This window comes from Aquarana catesbeiana, linkage group LG03, assembly GCF_042186555.1.
Source record: "Aquarana catesbeiana isolate 2022-GZ linkage group LG03, ASM4218655v1, whole genome shotgun sequence".
In the NCBI taxonomy this organism is placed as follows: Eukaryota; Metazoa; Chordata; class Amphibia; order Anura; family Ranidae; genus Aquarana; species Aquarana catesbeiana.
The window spans coordinates 472283688-472306067 of record NC_133326.1 but is presented as its reverse complement, the minus strand read 5'-3'; the positions used below and the strand labels follow the sequence as shown (position 1 = coordinate 472306067).

Below are 22380 nucleotides of genomic sequence, written 5' to 3'. Positions count from 1 at the left end.
CTTCCATTTGAGGATGAACCACAGATGCTCAATAGGGTTTAGGTCTGAAGACATGCTTGGCCAGTCCACCTTTACCCTCAGCTTCTTTAGCAAGGCAGTGATCATCTTGGAGGTGTGTTTGGAGTCCATATGTTGGAATACTGCCCTGCGGTCCAGTCTTCGAAGGGAGGGGATCATGCTCTGCTTCAGTAAGACCTTGGGGAAGGAAAAAGCCTAATTGGGCCCAATTGGGACATTTTCACTTAGGGGTGTACTCACTTTTGTTGCCAGCGGTTTAGACATTATTGGCTGTGTGTTGCGTTATTTTGAGGGGACAGCAAATTTACACTGTTAAAGAAGCTGTACACTCAATACTTTAAATTGTAGCAAAGTGTCATTTCTTCAGCGTTGTTCCTTGAAAAGATATATTTAAAATATTTACAAACATGTAAGGGGTGTACTCCCTGTATGTCTTATCAGTACAAGATGCTTTATTTTTGAAGACTCAAGCTGGGTAAATCGGAAGCCATTTTGTTTACAAGGATCTGTCTAAACTAACCTACTTTTCAAGCATTCATTTAGACGGCTCCTTTGTGCTCTCTTCCTGTCAGAAGAATACAAGCAATATATCACACAGAACTGTCAGGTAGTGTGCGAGTCAGCGCTCACTGGCAGCTATAAGGTGGACCATAAGGGATCAATAACAGGGAGTGGGAGAAACCCCAAGATATACCCAAAATGAATTAATAAGAATTAGTCCATACAGTCCATAGTAGTAAGGAATATCAAGGAGACGTCCACAGGATGGATGGATCCATAGGTGGATGGGGATTGCACACACAGTTACTGGCAGCTCCTCAGCAGAAATTGGGAGTTCCCTCAGACACAAACAAAAACTGCAGAAAGAGGGCACCTGGATCAGTGTAATAGTAAAAGCAAGTAACACTTTATTCAGATACACTTACATAAAAGTATCTTGCAAGCTGAACACAAGGTGGATGTGGATCACCAATCTCATGGTCTCATGGTAGCTCTGAGAGAGCAGGTGTGAGAGCTGGTGTCGCTGCCGGTTATATACCTCCATACGGCGGGTCTGAGCTTATCCCCACAACCGTCTTCTCATCCGTCGTGACGGCTGACTGCTTAATTGGTGATCCACATCCACCCTGTGTGCAGCTTGCAAGATACTTTTATGTAAGTGTATCTGAATAAAGGGTTACTTGCTTTTACTATCACACTGACTCGGGTACCCTGTTTCTGCTGTTTTTGTTTCTTCTTGTCAGATGAACCCCAAGGAGAATGCATTGGATTTTCGGAAATAAAGCATTTTGGGCTTCTAAGACGTACATTTTAGTTTTGTGACCCAGACACTATAGCTAATGCCAGACCATATACTTTTCTTGCAGTCGAAAATACAGTGCGGTCAGGATTGTAAAGCTGGGTACACACTTTGATTTTTGATTTGTTGTTTAAAAACAGAAATTTCCACATCCACACAAGCTATGTGGAGGCAGGAATTTTCCCCTACTGGGCAGTTGTATTCTGAAAGCGATGACTTCCCCCTTAGCCCATCAGAATGCACTGATCAGCTGCAGCAGCTGATCTAATGCTGATTTTCAAGCATAACTGTTCAGTTGTTAATACAGCTTCTGTTGAACAGAGAGGGCTACACGTGGATCAAAATGCATCCAACTCCTACTGATCTGGTAACATTTCGATAAGTGTGTACTCAGCTTTATTGGATAGTGAAGCTGGGGACACACACAGTGTGTTTTAACACACATTACAATGCATCTTACATTGCATGTCAGTGCACGTAGATGCACACAAGTGCATTTTACCATGCCTTGACATGCCTTCTAATATGCTTCCATTAATTTCAGTGGAAAAGGCATAGACACAAGTGTAAAAATGCTCTTATCCTTAATTAACTTTTCAATTCTTTTGTTACTGAAACTTGGGCCACATGCTTATATTAATACTTATTATTTGATGTGTTACTCATTAAAAGGCACCCGTTACCCATAGTAACCAGATTCCAGTTGTCATTTTTTTCATTCATCTGAGAAAATGGAAGCAAACATTTGGTTTCCATTGCAACAGCTCAGTTTTCTTTTTGATTTTTTTTTTCTTTAAAAAAGGAGCCTTTATGTTAAAAAAAAAAAAAGTGCAGTGTAGCTAGGAACAGCTAGGGGTCCAGCATTCCTGTACTATACATAAACCCTCTCTAGTGTGCTTAAACTCTTTGGTTTAATGTATTCTACCAGTAAATTCACATTGGTATGTCACACCTACACTGGTCACAGTGAATTGTGGAGTTCAACTAGGTTCAGCTCCAATACGTTGTCTAGCAACTTTTTGTTTGCAGATTATTTTACTAATGTGGTGGTCTGTCTATCTACATATACTTAGTTCCAGCCTCTCAGGTGTCTGGGTGCCAAAGGGATTGGAATTGAAAAGAAAATTCTCAGACAGAGACTCAAAAACATAAAAAACAAAAAAATTTTAGTAGCGCAGGGAAGGTTTAGGTTTAAGGTCTTTATAGTTGTCTGTGTCTTTGTGCTTGTATAGCTCATTCTTATTTCTTAACCTGGTGGCACAAGGTCAGGAATGAAGGCAAAAGTCCCCAAAGGGATCACAGATGACTATAAAAATCTGACAGAAATCATGGCCTTTCCTCACTCTAGTCTAAACAGGTCTTGGTACAGGAGTACAGCACATAGACAGGAATGTTTAAACAAATGCCATATGGCCTGTATGGACTGTGTGTTTAGGAACAAAAGTGAATGTGGCATAGTTCAGCGATAACCAGATTTGTGGTTTTCTGGAAATTGTTGATTGGGCGTTGGCTAACCAAAATATGAACATTCCATTGTCACTGTGCATTCAGCCTTTTTGGAGCTGCCAGTGGGAGAAATACAAAAGAACCGAACTACTTTGCACAGATTCCACAATCCACATAAGATTTAATGATACCCTGCATAAAGCTGAGACTTTGGTTGAGCTCTTATTTGTGTTGAAACGTTGGGCTCATTAAGGTTTTTTGTATACATAAAATAAAACGGTGTTATAAAGCATTCAGGTGTTGGGATCATATTCATAAAACCCATTTTTTATGCTAGTGATCCTTGACAACAAGATTGTAGTTGGTAGTGGCTGTGTGATACTGCAGTGTGTTTGTTTTTTTGTGTGATAATCTTCTGCTTAGATGGTGAGTCAGTTTCAGTCTCATGACTGAGTAATTTTGTGCTAAGTGCTTTGGCAATGTAGTCTGGGAGTTTTCCAGTTTAGCTGTGTTTTGTATGCTTGGCTATGGGCAGGTCTGCCATCGGTTAGAAAGGAAGAACCTACCCATTCTTGTAGAAATCCCCAGGACACGCTTTGAGATCCTTGCTGGTATTGTCCTCCCTCCAGAGACTGCAATGAATTACACACCTCAGGACAGAAGTTTTATTGCCAGTGGAATAGTGCTCAAAGTGATTCTGTTAATCCATAAACCATGCATGGTTCATCATTGCTTACATCTTTCAGAATTTGAGCTTCCATTGTAATTATTGTTGAAAGTTTAGCTACAAAGACTTTATATGTGGGAGAAAGGTATTGTCGTTTACCCATCAGAAAATCATGAATATTGTAGATTAAGGCCCCTTTCACATGGCCATTTGATCAGGTCCACTTGTTGGTTTTTCAGATAGACCTGATCAGTCGTTCCATTCACCCCTATGGACTGGCTGGTGTAAACAGACCTGTGTCAATTTTCACCTGCCTATCGCTTCTCGGCCTTTTGGCTAAGATCAAGTGTAGTATCTGTTCTTATCAGTTTAATATCTGATACGTCCCCTATCTGGGGACCATATATTAAATGGATTTTTAGAACAGGGAGATGGAAGAAGAGCTTGCTCTGTCCACTCCACGCATCGACCTGGTATTGCAGTACCTCCAGGACCGGTGCACCAAAAAAAAAAAAAAAATTTTCACCTGCCTATCTCCACTCCGATCCGGTCTGCTAAAAAAAGGAAGGGGATCTGTCGTCCTCCATCTAGGCAGATCAGATCGGAGGGCAGTTGGGTGTAGACAGAAAGTGGAGTCTGTCATCTGCCCACTTTTCTCTGATCAGCAGGGGATCAGTGGACAGATCTCCTGATCAAAACTGAGTCCACCCCGTGTGAAAGAGGCCTAAGATTGGGAGTATTTGATTGCTTTAGGATCTTCTGTTTAAATTCTAGTAATAATCAGCAGTAATAATCAGTATCTAAGTTTGACTCTCTAGACTGCAGAGTGCTTGAAGTAAAGTTAGGAATATTTTTTTTTCTAAATAATCAATAATTTGTATAAATTCCTGGTGTGCAGTGACTGTCTCAGCAGATTCCCAGTAACCTTTTCCTAGATAAATTGCTGTGTTCAGTTTGTTGCTCTGAAGTGTACTTTTAAAGTGGTTCTAAAGGCAGAAGGTTTTTTATCCTAATGCATTAAGATGAAAAAGAAAAACCTGTGTGCAGCCCCTTAATACTTACCTGATCCCCGTCTCGATCCAACGATGTTGAACGAGAGCATCTGCTGTCCGGGACACTCTCTCCTGATTATGAGTAGAGGCAGAGTGCGCCAACCTTCTGGGGTAAAAAAATAGACAGATATGGATGGATAAACAACAAGATAAGAGGGTGAAAATAATTATGAAAAAACACTCACTTTTGGGAGTGAAGATAGTGCATGTCATCTGAAGAACGGTGGATCTCACTCTGGCTCTGTGGAGGGCGGCTGATATAGGTGAGACAGAGATGTCTATGGTGCGATGGTATGGAGTCTGCAGATGGGATGTCCGGCTGCTCGGGCGGATGTCATCGGCTGCGGATGAAATGTCAGGCTGAGGATGAAGTGTTAGGCTACTTGATCGCTGACTGCAGATGAAGTGTCGGGCTGTGGTGGTGGATGACAGCGTCTGAAGATGGAGTATGTCAGTGGCTCCAGGTGAAGTGTCAGGCTGATCAGAGGGTGACGATGGCTGCCGTTTAAGGTGCCAGGCAACTCGGAGGATGGTGGCTGCAGATGACTGGTGTGAGTGCTTGGGTAGCATGGCTGTTTTAGGATGTGGGATGGTGGCACACCATAGAGGGGTAAAAGCCATAACTATTGGTTTGACAAAGGGGTGGAGCCCTGTCACCCTGCGAAGACCCATGCCCAGCCGACCCTTTCCGAGCAGGCTGACAGGTCCAGGACGCTGATGCACCACAGTAACTGTTGATCAGACAGCAGCTCAGCACAGCTTTTACCCCCCTCGCTATACAGTGCCGCCATACCACATCCTGAAGCGGCCACGCTGCCTGAGAGCTCGCACCAGCCATCCTCAGCCACCATCCTCCGAGTTGCCTGGCACCTCAAACCGCAGCCATCGTCACCCTCTGATCAACCTGACACTTCACCTGGAGGCGCTGACGTACTCCATCTGCATCTGCTGTCGGCGATCAAGTAGCTTGACACTTCATACACAGCCACCGTCATCCACCTTAGCAGCCTGACATCTCATCTGCAGCCACTGACATCCGCCCGAGCAGCCTGACGTCCCATCTCCATACCATCGCACCATAGACATCTCCATCTCACACATATCAGCTGCCCTCCACAGAGCCAGTGCTCCTCAGATGACATGCACTATCTTCACTCCCAAAAGTGAGTGAGAGTTTTTTTTTCATCATTGTCTCTTATCTTGTTTTTTTCCATCCATATTTGTCCATTTTTAACCCCAGAAGGTTGGCGCCCTCTTACTCGACTTGTACCTCATATAGGTATTTGGGACCTATCTATCAGAGGAGCTGCCTCCACTTGTTTCTCACCTGCCCATTTGTCCTGTAGTTCCTTTTTGATTGATACACCCCCCCCTTCCCCCGATATTAAAGTAGCGCCGTAGTGCCTTCTTTATCCTCTGCCTCCTGATTGGCTGAGACATAGCAGCGAGCCCTATTGGCTCCCGCTGCTGTCAGTCAAAGTCAATGAGCCAATGAGGAGAGAGAGGGGGGCCCCATAGCAAGCTGCTTGCCGTGGGGGCACTAGGAAGGAGGGCAGGGCCAGGAGTATAACATGTTTTGTTATTTTTAAACAAAAAAAATTAGTCTTTAATGTTTTAAATCTTAGCCAACAGTACAGAAAAGAGTTAATGGTTAAATCTGACCTAACACGTTCTGTAAATTTGAGAATGAGGCATATAGGTGTGCACCTGTGTGTACAGTATCTCTATAGATGAATTATTGGGGTGTGCTTAGATTGAAGACATTGTAATTGTGGTTTTCTTTGTGTACATTGATCTTTACTTTGAGAAGAGGTGGAATACAAATACATTTGTGAAATCTATTTGCTATTGACTGCGTATGTTTCTGCTAATGTTATTGTTTCTGTTTCATCTGCAGCCAAGAAAGATCAAGAGGGAGAGGATAAGAAAGCTGCACCGAAGAAGAAAATTAAAGAACTTAAAGTATTGGATCAAAAAACTGCCCAGAATTTATGTAAGTCTGTTTTTTTTTTCAAATTAGTTTCCTCTCTGCCATTCACAATCTGTGTATTAGGTTGTGAAAACTATTTGTTCCTCTGCATCACCTTATCATCATACTTAGGAGAGCTAAAGCTGACCGTAGCACAGACATGATGTAACCATTTGGCTGGGAAAGGAAAGGGAAGATGCATGCAAACCTGTAAGTTGAAGAAAGCTGTAGGGATCAAGCAAGGTTTTTAAACCAGTTTGATCCCTGTTTCCTCCTAAGTGTTTTGTGGTTACCCATAGATGCAAATCATCATCTCATGCAATTATTGGGATATTATAACATGTGAGATCTGTGGTCATCTAAATACGGCATAACCAATTCCCCCATATAATGCATAACCTGCTTTTTTTGATCTTCATCACATGCAGAGGTAATTATCAAGAGGAAAAGTGTTATCTTCTGATGTTTGCCTGTGCATGTCTGTAACATGCAGCTCTGTGGTGATGTGAGCCCTCTGTATGGTGGTGTATTAAATTAGAAATTAAGGCAAAACCTTTTTTTCATTTTTGATAGGAGTAAGACCATTTGTTTCATTGAGGATATTTCCCTTCACTTCCTGTCCCATAGCAGCGTGAAGTGAGAGGAAATCCCTTAAAAGTAAAGGGAAGCCCTGGTAGTCACCAGAAGCCATGTCCCCATTGGAAGGGTTCTGCTCTATTCCTGTTCTGGTGACCACATTTTGCATTTACTTTTACTGTCACTTTTAGTGATAATGGCCAGCAGGACAAATAGAGAGAGTGAGTCCCCCTAATGGGAACACAGACATAATATAGAAATATATATATATATATATATATATATATATATATATAAACAGGTGTTTTAATACCTCTCCGCTCTACCTAAAACTAAGAAAAAAAGTTTTGCTGTAAGTTATACTTTAAGGTTGGGTTCACACCTATGCGACTTGGATGCAGCTTACACTGCTTGAGGACATTCTCTCCCCCTCCTCAATACACCTCCCCCCTCTCCCTGCTCAGCCGATCCGCAGGTACAACTGAGAGGAAGCGCTGAACAGCTGCTTTTTCTCTTCGCACAGAGAACGGAGCTGGAATTCGCACCAGACTTGTGTAAATCCAGCCTTAAGGAACATTACATTTTGTTTTGGGTTATTATTATTATACAGGATTTATATAGCGCCAACAGTTTACGTAGCGCTTTACAACTTGAGGGTAGACAGTACAAATACAATACACTTTAATACAGTAGGAATCAGAGGGCCCTGCTCCTTAGAGCTGACAATCTAAGAGGGAAGGTCAAGAGATACAAGAGGTAATATCTGTGGGCGATGTGCTGATTGAGAAGATAAATGTACAGGTGTTAGGTGGGGGCCAGATAGGCTTCTCTGAAGAAATTAGTTTTCAGGGATTGTCTGAAAGTGGATAAAGCAGAAGAAAATCAGACAGATTGGAGTAGAGCATTCCAGAGGATGGCAGAGGCTCTGGAGAAGTCCTGAAGACGAGCATGGGATGAGGTGACAAGGGAGTTTGAGAGCAGGAGGTCTTGGGAGGAGCAAAGAGAATGATTAGGTTGGTATTTTGAGACTAGGTTAGAGATGTAGCTGGGGGCCAGGTTGTGGATGGCTTTGTAAGTTATAGTTAGTATCTTGAATTCGGTGACTGAGTAGCAGCCAATGGAGGGATTGGCAGAGGGGTATAGCAGACTCTGAGCGTCTGCTATACCATTATTCACCTTGAAATTAAAACAAAATTCTAAAGGCCCCTTTTCATCTCTGTATCTAGGCATTTAGTCTGCCAGGCCTGGATGCACATCTTTTCTGTGAATGTGGTATTTTTTCATGTTACTACTGAAAGGAATTGGGTACAAATTTGTACTTATGGATATTTTATGCCTTCTGTTCATGTGATAAGGACAGGATTGCTGTTGGCTAGCAAAAGATTGTCACATGGCCTACCACCTCTGCCTACCAATATGACTCTGTTCTCAACTTTTCCAGTGAAGTGTGCTGGCTTACCTATCTTTGTCCAGACTTGCTGATGGGTCTTCAAGGCTCACACATGATGACAGCATCATTCCTCACACATGATGACAGCATCATTCCCTTTTTTTTAAAATAGGAAATTAAACCTCATGGCACAGTGTGCTTTTCTCTGATGCCGTAGGTGTACACGTCCAGTGGCTCTGATGGTCTACTAGAAAACATCCACACGGCTCAGTCCTCACCTTGAGTTTGCTCGGGGTTACTCCATTTAGGAACATCGGCTGAATGGTTCTGGACAGTTATGGAAAACCTTAGAACAATTAAGGCCTTTCATCCTGACATGCCTGAATTATAATGTAAATATAGTTTAATTTTAATTGTGTCCTTTTCTTGGTGTTGCAGCACTGACATTAATGGATGTTTCTGCATTCTGATTATCCATTTAGTACTTATGACCTCTTATGCTAGCTAATGCAAATATCAAATAAAAGCAATAGTTTTTAATATAATAATCACATTTTCTAATAAATGTGCATTACATTTAATTTGTTTTACATTGCCTTTGAAAGGGCATTTGTGCACACTGTGGAAAATGGTCTATTATAAGCATGCAGAGATTCCCTTTATGCTACACACTGTGCTTGCTAACCCTGAACTATGAACTGTTATTTTGTGACAGCCATTGAATAAGCACTATTCAAAGTCCTTCATTCAGTGCACTTAGAAGGATGTTTTTTTTAATTTCGTATAAGTATACTTTTCAAAAGTAGCGTGGTGCAGCAGATGGTGGAGAAGTTCAATAGAATATCTTCCAGCTGTTATTCAGGGGCATAAAAAAAGTTTAACTTCAGATCAAACTGCCTTACACCTGCTTTTCTGCCAGCAGCCTGCAATGTGTGTATAGTGTTTGAAGATGAAGAACCCAGCACGTGTCAATGCCTGGAAAAGAAAGAATAGTAATTTCTCTTAACAGAGACCATTTTTTTTCCAGTGGATAGTGCCTGGCTGTAAATGGTCTGTGTGTGTGTGTGTGTGTTTTTTTTTTGGAAAGAAAAATGCAACAAATTTCAGCCCTAAACTCAATTTGGGCAGCTTTGCTTTGTAATTGGTTATTATAACAGAAGTTTGTAATGTTATGTAATACTATTAAGGTAGTTCAACCCCGCTTTTCCTTCAGAAACATAAAAAAAAACCCTTGTTGTGGCCCCCCACAGCGCAAGGGTTAAATGCCTATTAAGTCTAGGGGGTTGTAGAAGAGTCTGTGTTACTTATCTGACCCCCCCCCCCCACTATAGCAGACTCCAATGCTCTTCCCTTCTTCGTGCAGCTCGTCTATGGCCAGAGCATCTGTGGCATCATTACAGTGTAGGGCTATTAACCTGCTATTGTATGTAGTTGAGGCAATCATGCAACTGAAGCTGGGGTAGCTTACAGAGGAGGCTTATGCAGTGAATCAGTCACAAGGATCGAGAGAGCCTGCTGATGCGAGGAGACGGGTAATACAGCCTCTTCTGCAGCACCCTACACTTAAAGGGCATTTAACCTTTATTTTTGGAAGGGGGGCCTTACTGCAAGAGTACATTTCTTTTTTGTGCCCGAAGTTTACACACACAATACTGATGTATACATATCACTGTATGCACCTAAAAATTCTTCTCGCTCCCACCATGCTATATAATATGGGAGGGGAGGGGGGTGCATGTATAATAATCAGTAACATAAACGTGGCGCTAGTCTACTGATATTTAGTCATCTGTGCATCCAGGTCCATTGAAAGCAATAGGCTGAGTTCAGATAAAAAATAAAAAAAATGCTTGAATGCTCAACATGGCATTTTTTGGGACCTGTGTGCAAGGGCCCTTAAAAAGAAACAATGTTTTATTTTTGCCACTAAAACTGCAACAAGTTTGGGCCATACATGCGAACAAATGTTAAAAGAAAAATAAATCATATTTCAATTCAAGGCTTTCCAGTTATACTTAGACTGGAACAGAAAGCTGGAAACTAAGCAAATCTTCTCCGTAATATACCGTGCCATGATATACCCTGCCAGTCAGTAGCTTCACAAACATGGTTAACACCTCGTTTTTTTTATCTCACCCATAAAGGGATGGATTGGCACCTAATGCACACAGATATTCTTAAATGGTTATACAAAACACCCCACAATTTCTCTCATTTCACCCAGATAGAAATAGATTCCTCCATCCACACTGAACAGCATTGATGGAGGAATGTCCCCTGTCAGCTATTGATCCTGGGAGCCACATTCTCACAACTCTTGTAATACCTAAAATCAGACCGCACCTGATTGGATGCAGTTGCTGTTTGGCTCTTAGGACCAACCACAGCTCAAATTTCATGGTGATTTAGCAGGAATGATCTGAAATTCAAGCATAAATATGAAACTTTCTGGGTTAACAAGCACTTCCAACGTTGTTATCAATAAAGTAAGCCCTACACCACTCTGTCCTCTTTCATTCCTAATAGGCTATATGGGTAGAGATCAGTGTTTATAAACGTTTTTTATATATGTACCATCATCCCTGAAGTAGTAAACCAAAAAATATGTAGAAAATGGGATTTTAAAGGTACCCCTGATATAGGAAAAGACATTATCTACTAAAAATATATCAAATATTTATTAAAGCAGTTTTACAAAAAAATATACAATAAAATGTGAGAACAGTTTTACATTCACAGTCAAAGGTATACATCCTCAACCTAATATTGACAATGAAAAAAACCGTGGTCACCAAGAGTTCAAAGCATAACCACGTCCACATAATTTCAACATGTTTCGCCCAGAAGGCTTCATCAGGAAAATGGACGAGGCTTTTTAATTATTCAACAACAATATTCACGATAAAAACAACCTTGGATGTTCAAAAGAGGAAGAGAAAAAAAAAAAAAAAGGTAAATACACAGAAAAAAATACATAAAACATTCACATTTATGTAACTTGAAAGCTCTTTAGCTTGTGCAACCATAACTCCACCAAAACCACCCTCCAGAAACAAAAACAGGAACAAAAACCATCCCACCCCATCCCTCCCCCCCCCCCCCCCCCAACAAACAAAAAAAATAATAAAAAAAAACACCCAACAACCCCCATCACACAGGCTCACACCCAACCCTCCCCTAATACTCCCACCCAACACAACCACCGCGTCAACTCCATACCTCTGTAATAGAGTTCTGGGGAAGTCGCAGGATACGAGGCGTCAACTGAGAGAAGAGGGGAGGAGGGGTGCCCCCAGAAGTGACCCCCCCCTGTGTAGTCCAGATGGATGCCTGATCACCCGTAGGGAGGGATGTATATTCACATGGATGAAAATCATCAAAAGCAAAAAGGATGATTACGGTATCTGTAACAGATATCATAGATAATAAAATTTCACACATATTACGGGTGAAGAGAGAGGTAGACCACAAGACAAACTAGACAGTGGACACCACTCACCAACCCCCCCGAAGAGTATTTGTATTGGGAGCTCATGAGGACTGAATGGCACAATATCAATTGTAAAAAAGCTCCTGTGTAGGTGAAGACAAAGCTGCTCCACGGGTTCTGAAAAAGTATATAAAAAAAAAAAATGCATGTAGCTATATTAAACTTCAATGCGACGAGGAACATATGTACGCTGCAGTTTTAAATCTTCAAGAGCACCTGCTCACCTTGAAAAGATATCACATCGTTATGTAAGAAGCTACGTCACATTTCTATTGGCGCTGCTGAAGGGGCACCCTAAAGTAGTGGGCCACAAAAAATAGTCACTTCCTATGAAAAAAAAAAAAAATAGATTTGTTTAAAAGGAAATAGAGCACCAAAAAGTGGTGCTTTAGTTTACAATTAGACATATCACAGAGTGTTGAACCGATTAACGGTCAATGTTTAGTTTTACCTGGTGATGGCGTCCATGTTTAGCATGAGCTCCCTGACTGCTAGCAAGCATCTGAATGTGTGGGGTTTAAATATCCCTCCCCATGGCCCCAGAATGCTGTGCGTGTCATCACACTGCACTGGAGCCAAGCGGACGCAAAGAAGAGGTTCCTGGTCCAAGGACTAATGACCCGGAACCAGAAACGACAGACAGGAAGTAAAACTACTTCCTGTGTGCCCAAAACAACACTAAGACTCCCTTTGGAGACAGTGCTGAGCCAAGAAGAAAAACTTGGACAGTTGGAAAGATGGCTGTGGGATACGGTTATACCGGTATGCCAAGGACTATAAGGAGACCACAAGGCGGGCGCATACCGGGTTGGCAACCCCCAGGAAAGAAAAGCCCAAGGGGGATGTGTGTCCAACCTAGTATAAACCCTTGGGCGCCCATACGGGGATCAAATGGCACTGAACTGGGGGGGGGGGGGTAAAAACGAGGGAAAATAGAGCCTGGGGAGGGGTAAAAAAAATATATCAATATGCATATCATTGCAGCTGACTCAATATATGTTAGTATCCCTTTTCTAAAAGATGTATTGTTTCTAATAGAGGCAATTCTGGCCTAGACAACTAATCCAGAATTAGTCGCGAGAGGAATAGTAAGCATCTGGTGATCCCATGATATTCAAACGCAGTAAATGTTAACAAAACAAGGGAAGGGAAGACACTCAATGGGGCACATGCTCCCAAGGAGACAGAAGTGACCAGATCACAAAAGGATGGATACAAAACAATATGAGCAAATGTGTTTTGATATCATACGTAATACTGACTGGTACAGACCAGTACCCAAATCTCACGTTAATTATTACATGAAACTTTATAAGGACATTCCGGCTAAGGCGCACTACAGGGGGGTCATTGACTCTAACACACTAAAATTCTTGGACTCTACCAATCCGGTGACTCCAACATTCTACGCACTGCCTAAAGTGCACAAAAACCTACAGAATCCCCCAGGCCGACCGATTATTTCGGGGTGCGGATCCCTGACAGAAAAGGCCAGCCAACTAGTGGACGAGTATTTATACCCCCACGTAAAGGGACTTTTTTCCTTTGTTAAGGATACCATTGAGTTATTGAAAAGATTGGATGGATTACAGCTACCTCAGGGATGTTGGCTAGTTGCGATCGATATAGAGGCCTTGTACAACTCCATACCCCATACCAGAGGTGTGGAGGTTGTGCGATAATTCTTGAATGAACGAGATCTTGACTCGTGGAAGTATAACGAATTTGTGATTGAAATTCTTAATTTTATACTTACACACAATATTTTTGTGTTTAAGGGTTCCCACTACCTCCAGGTACAGGGCGTGGCAATGGGGGCAAAATGTGCCCCCTCCTATGCAAACCTGTACCTGGGGGGGTGGGAACGAGACCTTTTCTTTGATGAATCCAAAGCAGAGTTTATAGGTAAGATTGTATCATGGCATCGATACATAGATGATGTTTTTATGGTGTGGGCAGGATCAAAAGAACAACTACTAGAGTTCCTGGTGGGTCTACAGGTGAACACATACAATCTTAAGTTTACTTACACGTTCGACCAGTCAAAAATTACTTTCTTAGATGTAGAAATCTTTATAAATGAAACAGGAATGCTCTGTTCCACACTATATCGCAAACCGTCAGCAGGCAACAGCTTACTGCATGCCAGCAGTTCACACCCTGAAAAACTAATCAAAAGCATCCCTTTCAGTCAATTCTTGCGCCTGAAACGCAATTGCACATTGGATACAGACTTCCAAAAGGAGGCAAACCTGCTACGCGATCGCCTCCTAGCCAGAGGATATAGTAAAACATGTCTGAAAAAAGCATTCAACAGGGTAAAAAACGAGAATAGACAACTGTTGCTATACAAACCCAGACGAGATAAAGTATCAACATCAACAAGAGTGATTACCAAATATAATAGACAACACGCAAAGGTGCGACATATCTATAAAAAGTTCTGTTACCTATTGGCAGCTGATCAAAAAATTTCCAAATTCGTTAGACCCTATCCAGAGATCACCTTCAAACGCTCTCGCTCCTTGAGGGATAGTCTAGTGAGTAGCCACTATCGCAATCAGACTGTACTCAAGTCTAAATCACCAGGCACCTACCCTTGTGGCAGATGCAACTATTGTCCCTTCATTTTAGAAGGGAACAATGTTACCCTTCCCAACAATAACATCTGGACCCCCAAACATAGAACAAACTGTCAATCGGTTGGTTCAGTATACCTAATGAAATGTCATTGCGGGGCATTTTACGTGGGAAAAACTAAGCGCCTACTTTTTTGTAGAATCAGGGACCATGTGTCCCTTATCTCCAAACATAGGATGGAAACACCTATTAGCCGCCATGTGGGGCTATACCACAATTTCGATTTAAAAGTTATCGGCTTTTTCAGCCTTGAACACATACCAGAACATGAACGAGGAGGTGATATAGATAATAAACTTCTCCAATTGGAGACGAGATGGATCTATTGTTTACAGGCTACTCGGTCCCCCGGCCTCAATGAGGGGATTAGCTATAAGCCTTTTCTATAAATATCCCCCCTTTTGTGATCTGGTCACTTCTGTCTCCTTGGGAGCATGTGCCCCATTGAGTGTCTTCCCTTCCCTTGTTTTGTTAACATTTACTGCGTTTGAATATCATGGGATCACCAGACGCTTACTATTCCTCTCGCGACTAATTCTGGATTAGTTGTCTAGGCCAGAATTGCCTCTATTAGAAACAATACATCTTTTAGAAAAGGGATACTAACATATATTGAGTCAGCTGCAATGATATGCATATTGATACAGCTTTTCATATGTGGATGTAAATTAGTGGTGCAATGTTGTAGACAAATCATTGTAATGTGCAATCATGACCACACCCAAACCTTGGGGAACCCCTCTTTCCCTTTTTTTTTTTTTTTAACCCCTCCCCAGGCTCTATTTTCCCTCGTTTTTACCCCCCTAGTTCAGTGCCATTTGATCCCCGTATGGACGTCCAAGGGTGTATACTAGGTTGGACACACATCCCCCTTGGGCTTTTCTTTCCTGGGGGTTGCCAACCCGGTATGCGCCCGCCTTGTGGTCTCCTTATAGTCCTTGGCATACCGGTATAACCGTATCCCACAGCCATCTTTCCAACTGTCCAAGTTTTTCTTCTTGGCTCAGCACTGTCTCCAAAGGGAGTCTTAGTGCTGTTTTGGGCACACAGGAAGTAGTTTTACTTCCTGTCTGTCGTTTCCGGTTCCGGGTCATTAGTCCTTGGACCAGGAACCTCTTCTTTGCGTCCGCTTGGCTCCAGTGCAGTGTGATGACACGCATAGCATTCTGGGGCCATGGGGAGGGATATTTAAACCCCACACATTCAGATGCTTGCTAGCAGTCAGGGAGCTCATGCTAAACATGGACGCCGGCACCAGGTAAAACTAAACATTGACCGTTAATCGGTTCAACACTCTGATATGTCTAATTGTAAACTAAAGCACCACTATTTGGTGCTCTATTTCCTTTTAAACAAATCTATTTTTTTTTTTTTTTCATAGGAAGTGACTATTTTTTGTGGCCCACTACTTTAGGGTGCCCCTTCAGCAGCGCCAATAGAAATGTGACGTAGCTTCTTACATAACGATGTGATATCTTTTCAAGGTGGGCAGGTGCTCTTGAAGATTTAAAACTGCAGCGTACATATGTTCCTCGTCGCATTGAAGTTTAATATAGCTACATGCATTTTTTTTTTTTTTTATATACTTTTTCAGAACCCGTGGAGCAGCTTTGTCTTCACCTACACAGGAGCTTTTTTACAATTGATATTGTGCCATTCAGTCCTCATGAGCTCCCAATACAAATACTCTTCGGGGGGTTGGTGAGTGGTGTCCACTGTCTAGTTTGTCTTGTGGTCTACCTCTCTCTTCACCCGTAATATGTGTGAAATTTTATTATCTATTATATCTGTTAGATACCGTAATCATCCTTTTTGCTTTTGATGATTTTCATCCATGTGAATATACATCCCTCCGTACGGGTGATCAGGCAACCATCTGGACTACACAGGGGGGAGTCACTTCTGGGGGCACCCCTCCTCCCCTCTTCTCTCAGTTGATGCCTCGTATCCTGCGACTTCCCCAGAACTCTATTACAGAGGTATGGAGTTGACGCGGTGGTTGTGTTGGGTGGGAGTATTAGGGGAGGGTTGGGTGTGAGCCTGTGTGATGGGGGTTGTTGGGTTTTTTTTTTTGTTTGTTGGGGGGGGGGGGGGGGGGGGGAGTGGGATGGGGGGTGGGATGGTTTTTGTTCCTGTTTTTGTTTTTGTTTCTGGAGGGTGGTTTTGGTGGAGTTATGGTTGCACAAGCTAAAGAGCTTTCAAGTTACATAAATGTGAATGTTTTATTTATTTTTTTCTGTGTATTTACCTTTTTTTTTTTTTTTTTCTCTTTCTCTTTTGAACATCCAAGGTTGTTTTTATCGTGAATATTGTTGTTGAATAATTGAAAAGCCTCGTCCATTTTCCTGATGAAGCCTTCTGGGCGAAACATGTTGAAATTATGTGGACGTGGTTATGCTTTGAACTCTTGGTGACCACAGTTTTTTTCATTGTCAATATTAGGTTGAGGATGTATACCTTTGACTGTGAATGTAAAACTGTTCTCACATTTTATCGTATTTTTTTTGTAAAACTGCTTTGATATATTTTTAGTAGATAATGTCTTTTCCTATATCAGGGGTACCTTTAAAATCCCATTTTCTACATATTTTTTGGTTTCATTCCTAATAGTTAATGCTCCATTGTGCCGAGAAAAGGCTATGTATGGCTCCTGTAGTTTTGAAAAGAAATGGAAGCTTGATTAGGAGGATTAGAGAGATATATGAAAACATAACTAGATCCCAAAGAGAAGACATTATTAATGAGTTTCATGCTTCAGCAGTTCATATTTAATACACAATCAGTGGCAGTCTATGCCCTTATTCTAGCTTCACTGCCTAGTGTCAAAATGTGTATCTGGGGGTGCTGGATCAAAGTGGTATTTTCGGGGATAAAACCACAAACTGGGTCATGATGGATCTAATTAGAAAGCAGCTTCTAAGTCTAAGTAAAATGTCCTGTTTACTGATCGAATATAAAGTGCCAGCACAGTTTGTCCCCAAAAAGCAATGTTACCTAAATCATGGACCATCAAGTGGAAAATGTTACCTTTTTAATACATTTTTTTTTTAATTCCTTCTGCTGGCCATACAAACACACAGACCCCAATTACTACCTGAAAAAAAGTCAGAACTCCTGTCCTAAATGCTTCCATGCATGGGGGGACTCCAGTAAAGCCTAGATCCAGGATGACTGGTCAAGAGCCAAATGGGACTCAGTAATGGCATCTCACAGGCTCCTTTTAGGCTACGTGGGTTATCAAATAACATACAGACGATTGTAACTTGCTGATATGCAATATAATTTACTTTTTAGCTGTGAAGTTATTTTCCGTTGTCATTTTATTGTATTTTTTTAAACAGCTATCTTTTTGGGCTCATACCGTATGCCCTATCCAGAGATAAAAAATGTCATCCTAGAAGTGAATGAAGAAGTACTAACAGAATCTATGATTTCGGTAAGTTTGCTTTTAGGCATCTGAAAAAAAATAGGAATATATGATGTAGTGGTCTTTCTGCAAATACAAGATTGTCCTTAGCTAATGGCTGTCTACACGTCTTGGGAGTTCAACTGCATCTGTACGGTAGCTATTAACATTACATTGTGCATTAGGAGGTAGGAAAGAATGGACACTGTTCTTAGTTCTTCCATTACAAGTGGATAGGTTTGTAGCTGTCATGTTTGATATGCACATGTTCTGTAGTGTGGGCATCCAATGTAAGTCTGGCCATAGACCGAACAAATTTCTTTCTTGCAACCACGGGTTGCAGGAAAGTAAATTTGCTTGATTCCCCAATCAACACGCACAGTCTTGACGGGGGAATCCCTCCCATGGAGCCATTGTGTTCTCCTGGCGGGGGACGGTTAATCACACCTTTTGGCTATTTTTAACTATGTAGCACCACTGTGTACAGAATATTCACATACCGTATGTGTGCTGACTTTAGTGTAGACTATGTTTCTTCTTTTTATTTTAGAAGTGCATTGGATGTGCTTGAGTCATGTGCAATAAACCAGCAAAGTCATCTCACAAATTCCCCATTAGCCCTCATTCACACTAATGAGATTTGTCACACCCTATTTTCGGCAATGGGAACTGTCAAATCGTCAGGGCTCAGTTCATAGTGACTTTCAAAAAGGTTCCTACACTACTTTTCTGCGATTTAATTGCGACTTACATTGACCTCTGTTAAATTAAGTCACAAGCCGCTATGAAATCGCGATCCAAAACGCACCGATTTGCAGCTTTGAAGTAGCACGATATCAAAGCTACATTGGTATGAACCAGGGCTCAGACCAAAGCATATAAGAAACAGAAATCTTTGTTAATACATTAAGGAGGGTAACCTTAAACAGAGAAATAATGTCTTGTGAAATTTATACCCCAGCACCCAAGGCGCACATTTATTTTTTGCCCATTAAATGGAAATTCCTGAGAAATATGTGACATTATAGATAAGTAGTTGCTTTTGAGTAAGTACATATTGTAATTTTAGAATGAAGTTTGATTTTTTTGTTTTTTTTGTTTTTTGAACCTTTAGTCAAATTACTGTTCATTACCCCTACACTTTTTTTCTTTTCTTAAGAATCTAGTGAAGCAGTTGCCAGAAGGAGACCAGATTCAGATGTTAGCAGAATTTAAAGATGAGTACAATGAGTTGGCAGAGCCAGAGCAATTCGGAGTTGTGGTAAGAAGGTGTTCTTGTGCATGTTATTTTTTTAAAACATTTTTATGTATATCCAAGGTGTATATGTGTACCCACACTGACCTGAGTACATTTATATCCTGCCATGGAGCCAAAGGACAAAAGGAATATATGAGCACCCTAAGACCCCTTTCACATTGAGCACCTGTGCCGTTGGAGCTAAAGCTCCGCTTGTTTTTGCGGCACGCTAGTGGGTCGGTTTTTACAAAATAAAAAATGGTAAAAAGAACCGTTTTGCATCGCTTTTAAGGCTTTTATTGCAATGGGCAAGGGGTTTTGGGAGTGCTATTAACAGCCCTCCCAACCTTCCTCAAAAAATGCTGCTTGCAGGACTTTTCGCAACGTCCCGCAAGTGCACCACCCCAGTGTGAAAAGACACACTGCAATGAATGGGAGGCATTTTTCAGGCGCTTTTCAGAGGCTATTTCTAGTGCAAAAGCGCCTGAAAACCTCCTCAGTTTGAAAGGGGTCAAAGTGCCTGTTAACATTTATTGAATTCCCAAAGTACAATAATGATTCATATTATAGAAATGACAAATACAGATATGGGCTGGTGAATTTACTAGACTAGTAACATATCTAATCAACATGCGTGGGGGCATCTATAGAAATTGTAAAAAATGAGTAACAATTCACCACTGATCTTTATAAAAATTATTACAATCAGTATTAATGTACAACTCTTTTTTTGTCCAGGTTTGGATAGGGTTAGGACCTATGTCATGCTTTAATACAGCGGTCTCTATCTCTTTTGCCATATTGACCATTCTCATTAGGAAGGGGAACGGGAAATGCAAACTTTTAAACCTGTCACTAGAACTGGAGGTGAGAAGAAATCTTCCAGTGGGAGGACAGCTGTTTTGCTGATGGTCTAGGAGAGCAATTCCTTTAATTTCCTTTTGGCTCATGGGCAGGATTTAAAAGAAAATCTGAGTTTGGAACACAGACTGCAAATAAAAAATCTAACAGAGTTTTGGATTATTCCCACTCTATCAATACTTAAAGTAGCTGTAAACGCTTATATATACTCTGTGACGTGACTGGCCACAGGTTCTACAGAGATGAAACAAATCCACAAGTTGTACCTGTTTACGTGCAGTCTTCTCTTCTCTACAGGCGATCAAAGTCCAGAATTTATAAAGCTTATCTGGACTGTCAGAAAACAGGGCAGAGAGCTAAAATTACACTCAGAGCTCAGTGAGGAGTGCTGATTGGAGGGAAGGAACACTCCCATCTTCACACAGGAACAGAGCTGAGGCTGTCAATCACAAGCTGTGTGCTGAAAATCCCTCTCCTGTCACTTTTTTCTCTTGGTGTCAGGAAAACTTGTCAGAAGTGATTCATGCAGATAGCAGAAGGACGGGGAAGCAGACAAAAATTACTCAGTGCTGTGGATTGGGACAAATACACACTATAGAGGGATATGGTTTGTTCAGATTTCATGTCTGATGTTGACAACCACTTTAAAAAAAAAGAAAAAAGATTTAGGTAGTTTAAAGCTTTTAATTGTTTTGAAACGGTTTACATAGGATTACCGCTCTTTAACTTCCTAAAAAAATAGATAATAGCTAATTATTTTCTTATTTATGTTTAGATGAGCACAGTCCCACGCCTTCGACCAAGGCTCAATGCCATTCTATTTAAACTCATGTTTAATGAACATGTAGAAAACATCAAACCAGATATTGTTTCAGTAACGGCCGCATGTGAAGAGGTACGGAAGAGTAAGAACTTTTCCACCCTTCTAGAGATCACGCTGCTTGTTGGAAATTTTATGAACGCCGGGTCCCGGAATGCTGGTGCTTTTGGCTTTGAGATTGGTTTCCTCTGCAAGGTAAAAAAAAATGAAATGGCAATAAATATTGAAAGGGAGACCAGCACTTTTAAATTTAAGTACTAATGCGTACTTGGAGTTATTTTGCCAATTTTGTATTTTCAGCTTAAAGATACCAAGTCAGCTGACCAGAAGACAACATTGTTACACTTCTTAGCTGAAACCTGTGAACAAGATTACCCTGATGTGTTACAGTTCCCAGATGAGATGGTTCACGTAGAAAAGGCCAGTAGAGGTATGTTTATTTATTCTCAAAGGAGGCAGTTGCATTTGCTTGTTTGGATCCTGTCTAGTCACTTAATGGCCAGGCCTATCCTGACACTTTTTGTTTACGAGTAAACATTAGTTTGTTTTTGCTGGAGAATTACTAAGAACCCCCAAACTATATATATATATATATATATATATATATATATATATATATATATATATATATATATATATATATATATATATATATATATATAATTTTTTTTTTTAGCAGAAGCCCTAGAGAACAAAATGGTGGTCGTTGCAATTTTTTTATGTCACACGGTATTTGCGCAGCAGTTTTTCAAACGCTACTTTTTTAAAAAAAAAATAAAAATATATAACCCAATTGTGTTGTAAAATATGAAAGATGTTACCCTGAGTAAATAGATACCTAACATGTTGTGCTGTAAAATTGCGCACGCTCATGAAATGACGCCAAATTACAGTACTTAAAAATAGGTGACTCTTTAAAAATATTTACAGGTTACCAGTTTAAATATCTTGCTGATATGGTACACAGATGATGCGCCCCTTTCTGTGTGCCAAACACTGCGCTTATGGGGTGAGCCCCTCCCTCTGAGCAGCTGCTTAAAATCAAAAACTCATGTGATATAAAATAAATGATACACTATATAATCGCCCTCACCAATAGTGTGATCAAATAGCAGCGCTGAATACCTAAAACATACCCTAATTCAAAAAAAATTGTATATACAGTGATTGCTCAATGTGATAACTAAAAGTGATAATATTATGTGTCCATAATAAAGAACCAAACAGTGTTTCTAATGAACACTCCTCATGCAATTAATTGGTGTATAACAGCAAAAAATCAAAAAAATCAATAAAAAAGTCCAAACATAAATAGTGACATAGTAAAGTAGTAGTGACAATATCAAAATTATAATCTTCAATGATGATATCTTCCACCACACCGCTGTGAATGTGATTCCACTCCCCTTCAGCGAGCAAACTCACCAGCTTTTTTTTGCCTTACACTCTCGTGTTTGGCTTGTAGGCTTTTCCCACACAGTGGGGGTAAAGTGATCACCTCCAATCAA

General features: G+C 41.0%; 1 protein-coding gene and 1 non-coding gene across 2 annotated transcripts in view; both read left to right on the top strand.

Moving 5' to 3' along the window:
• Positions 1-3747: 3747 nt before the first annotated feature.
• On the top strand, positions 3748-3938 carry LOC141135794 (U2 spliceosomal RNA). Its single transcript, XR_012243645.1, has one exon. It is a non-coding gene; the product is annotated as a U2 spliceosomal RNA (small nuclear RNA).
• Positions 3939-6276: 2338 nt separating this feature from the next.
• The window catches only part of LOC141132490 (protein diaphanous homolog 1-like), a 57190-nt gene continuing 41086 nt past the window's right edge, over positions 6277-22380 (top strand). The window contains exons 1-6 of the mRNA XM_073620955.1: positions 6277-6295; positions 6381-6476; positions 17890-17984; positions 19114-19215; positions 20828-21067; positions 21173-21302. Coding sequence (XP_073477056.1) covers positions 17913-17984; positions 19114-19215; positions 20828-21067; positions 21173-21302 — 544 coding nt within the window. The 5' untranslated portion in view covers positions 6277-6295; positions 6381-6476; positions 17890-17912. The remainder of the gene's footprint in view (positions 6296-6380; positions 6477-17889; positions 17985-19113; positions 19216-20827; positions 21068-21172; positions 21303-22380) is intronic.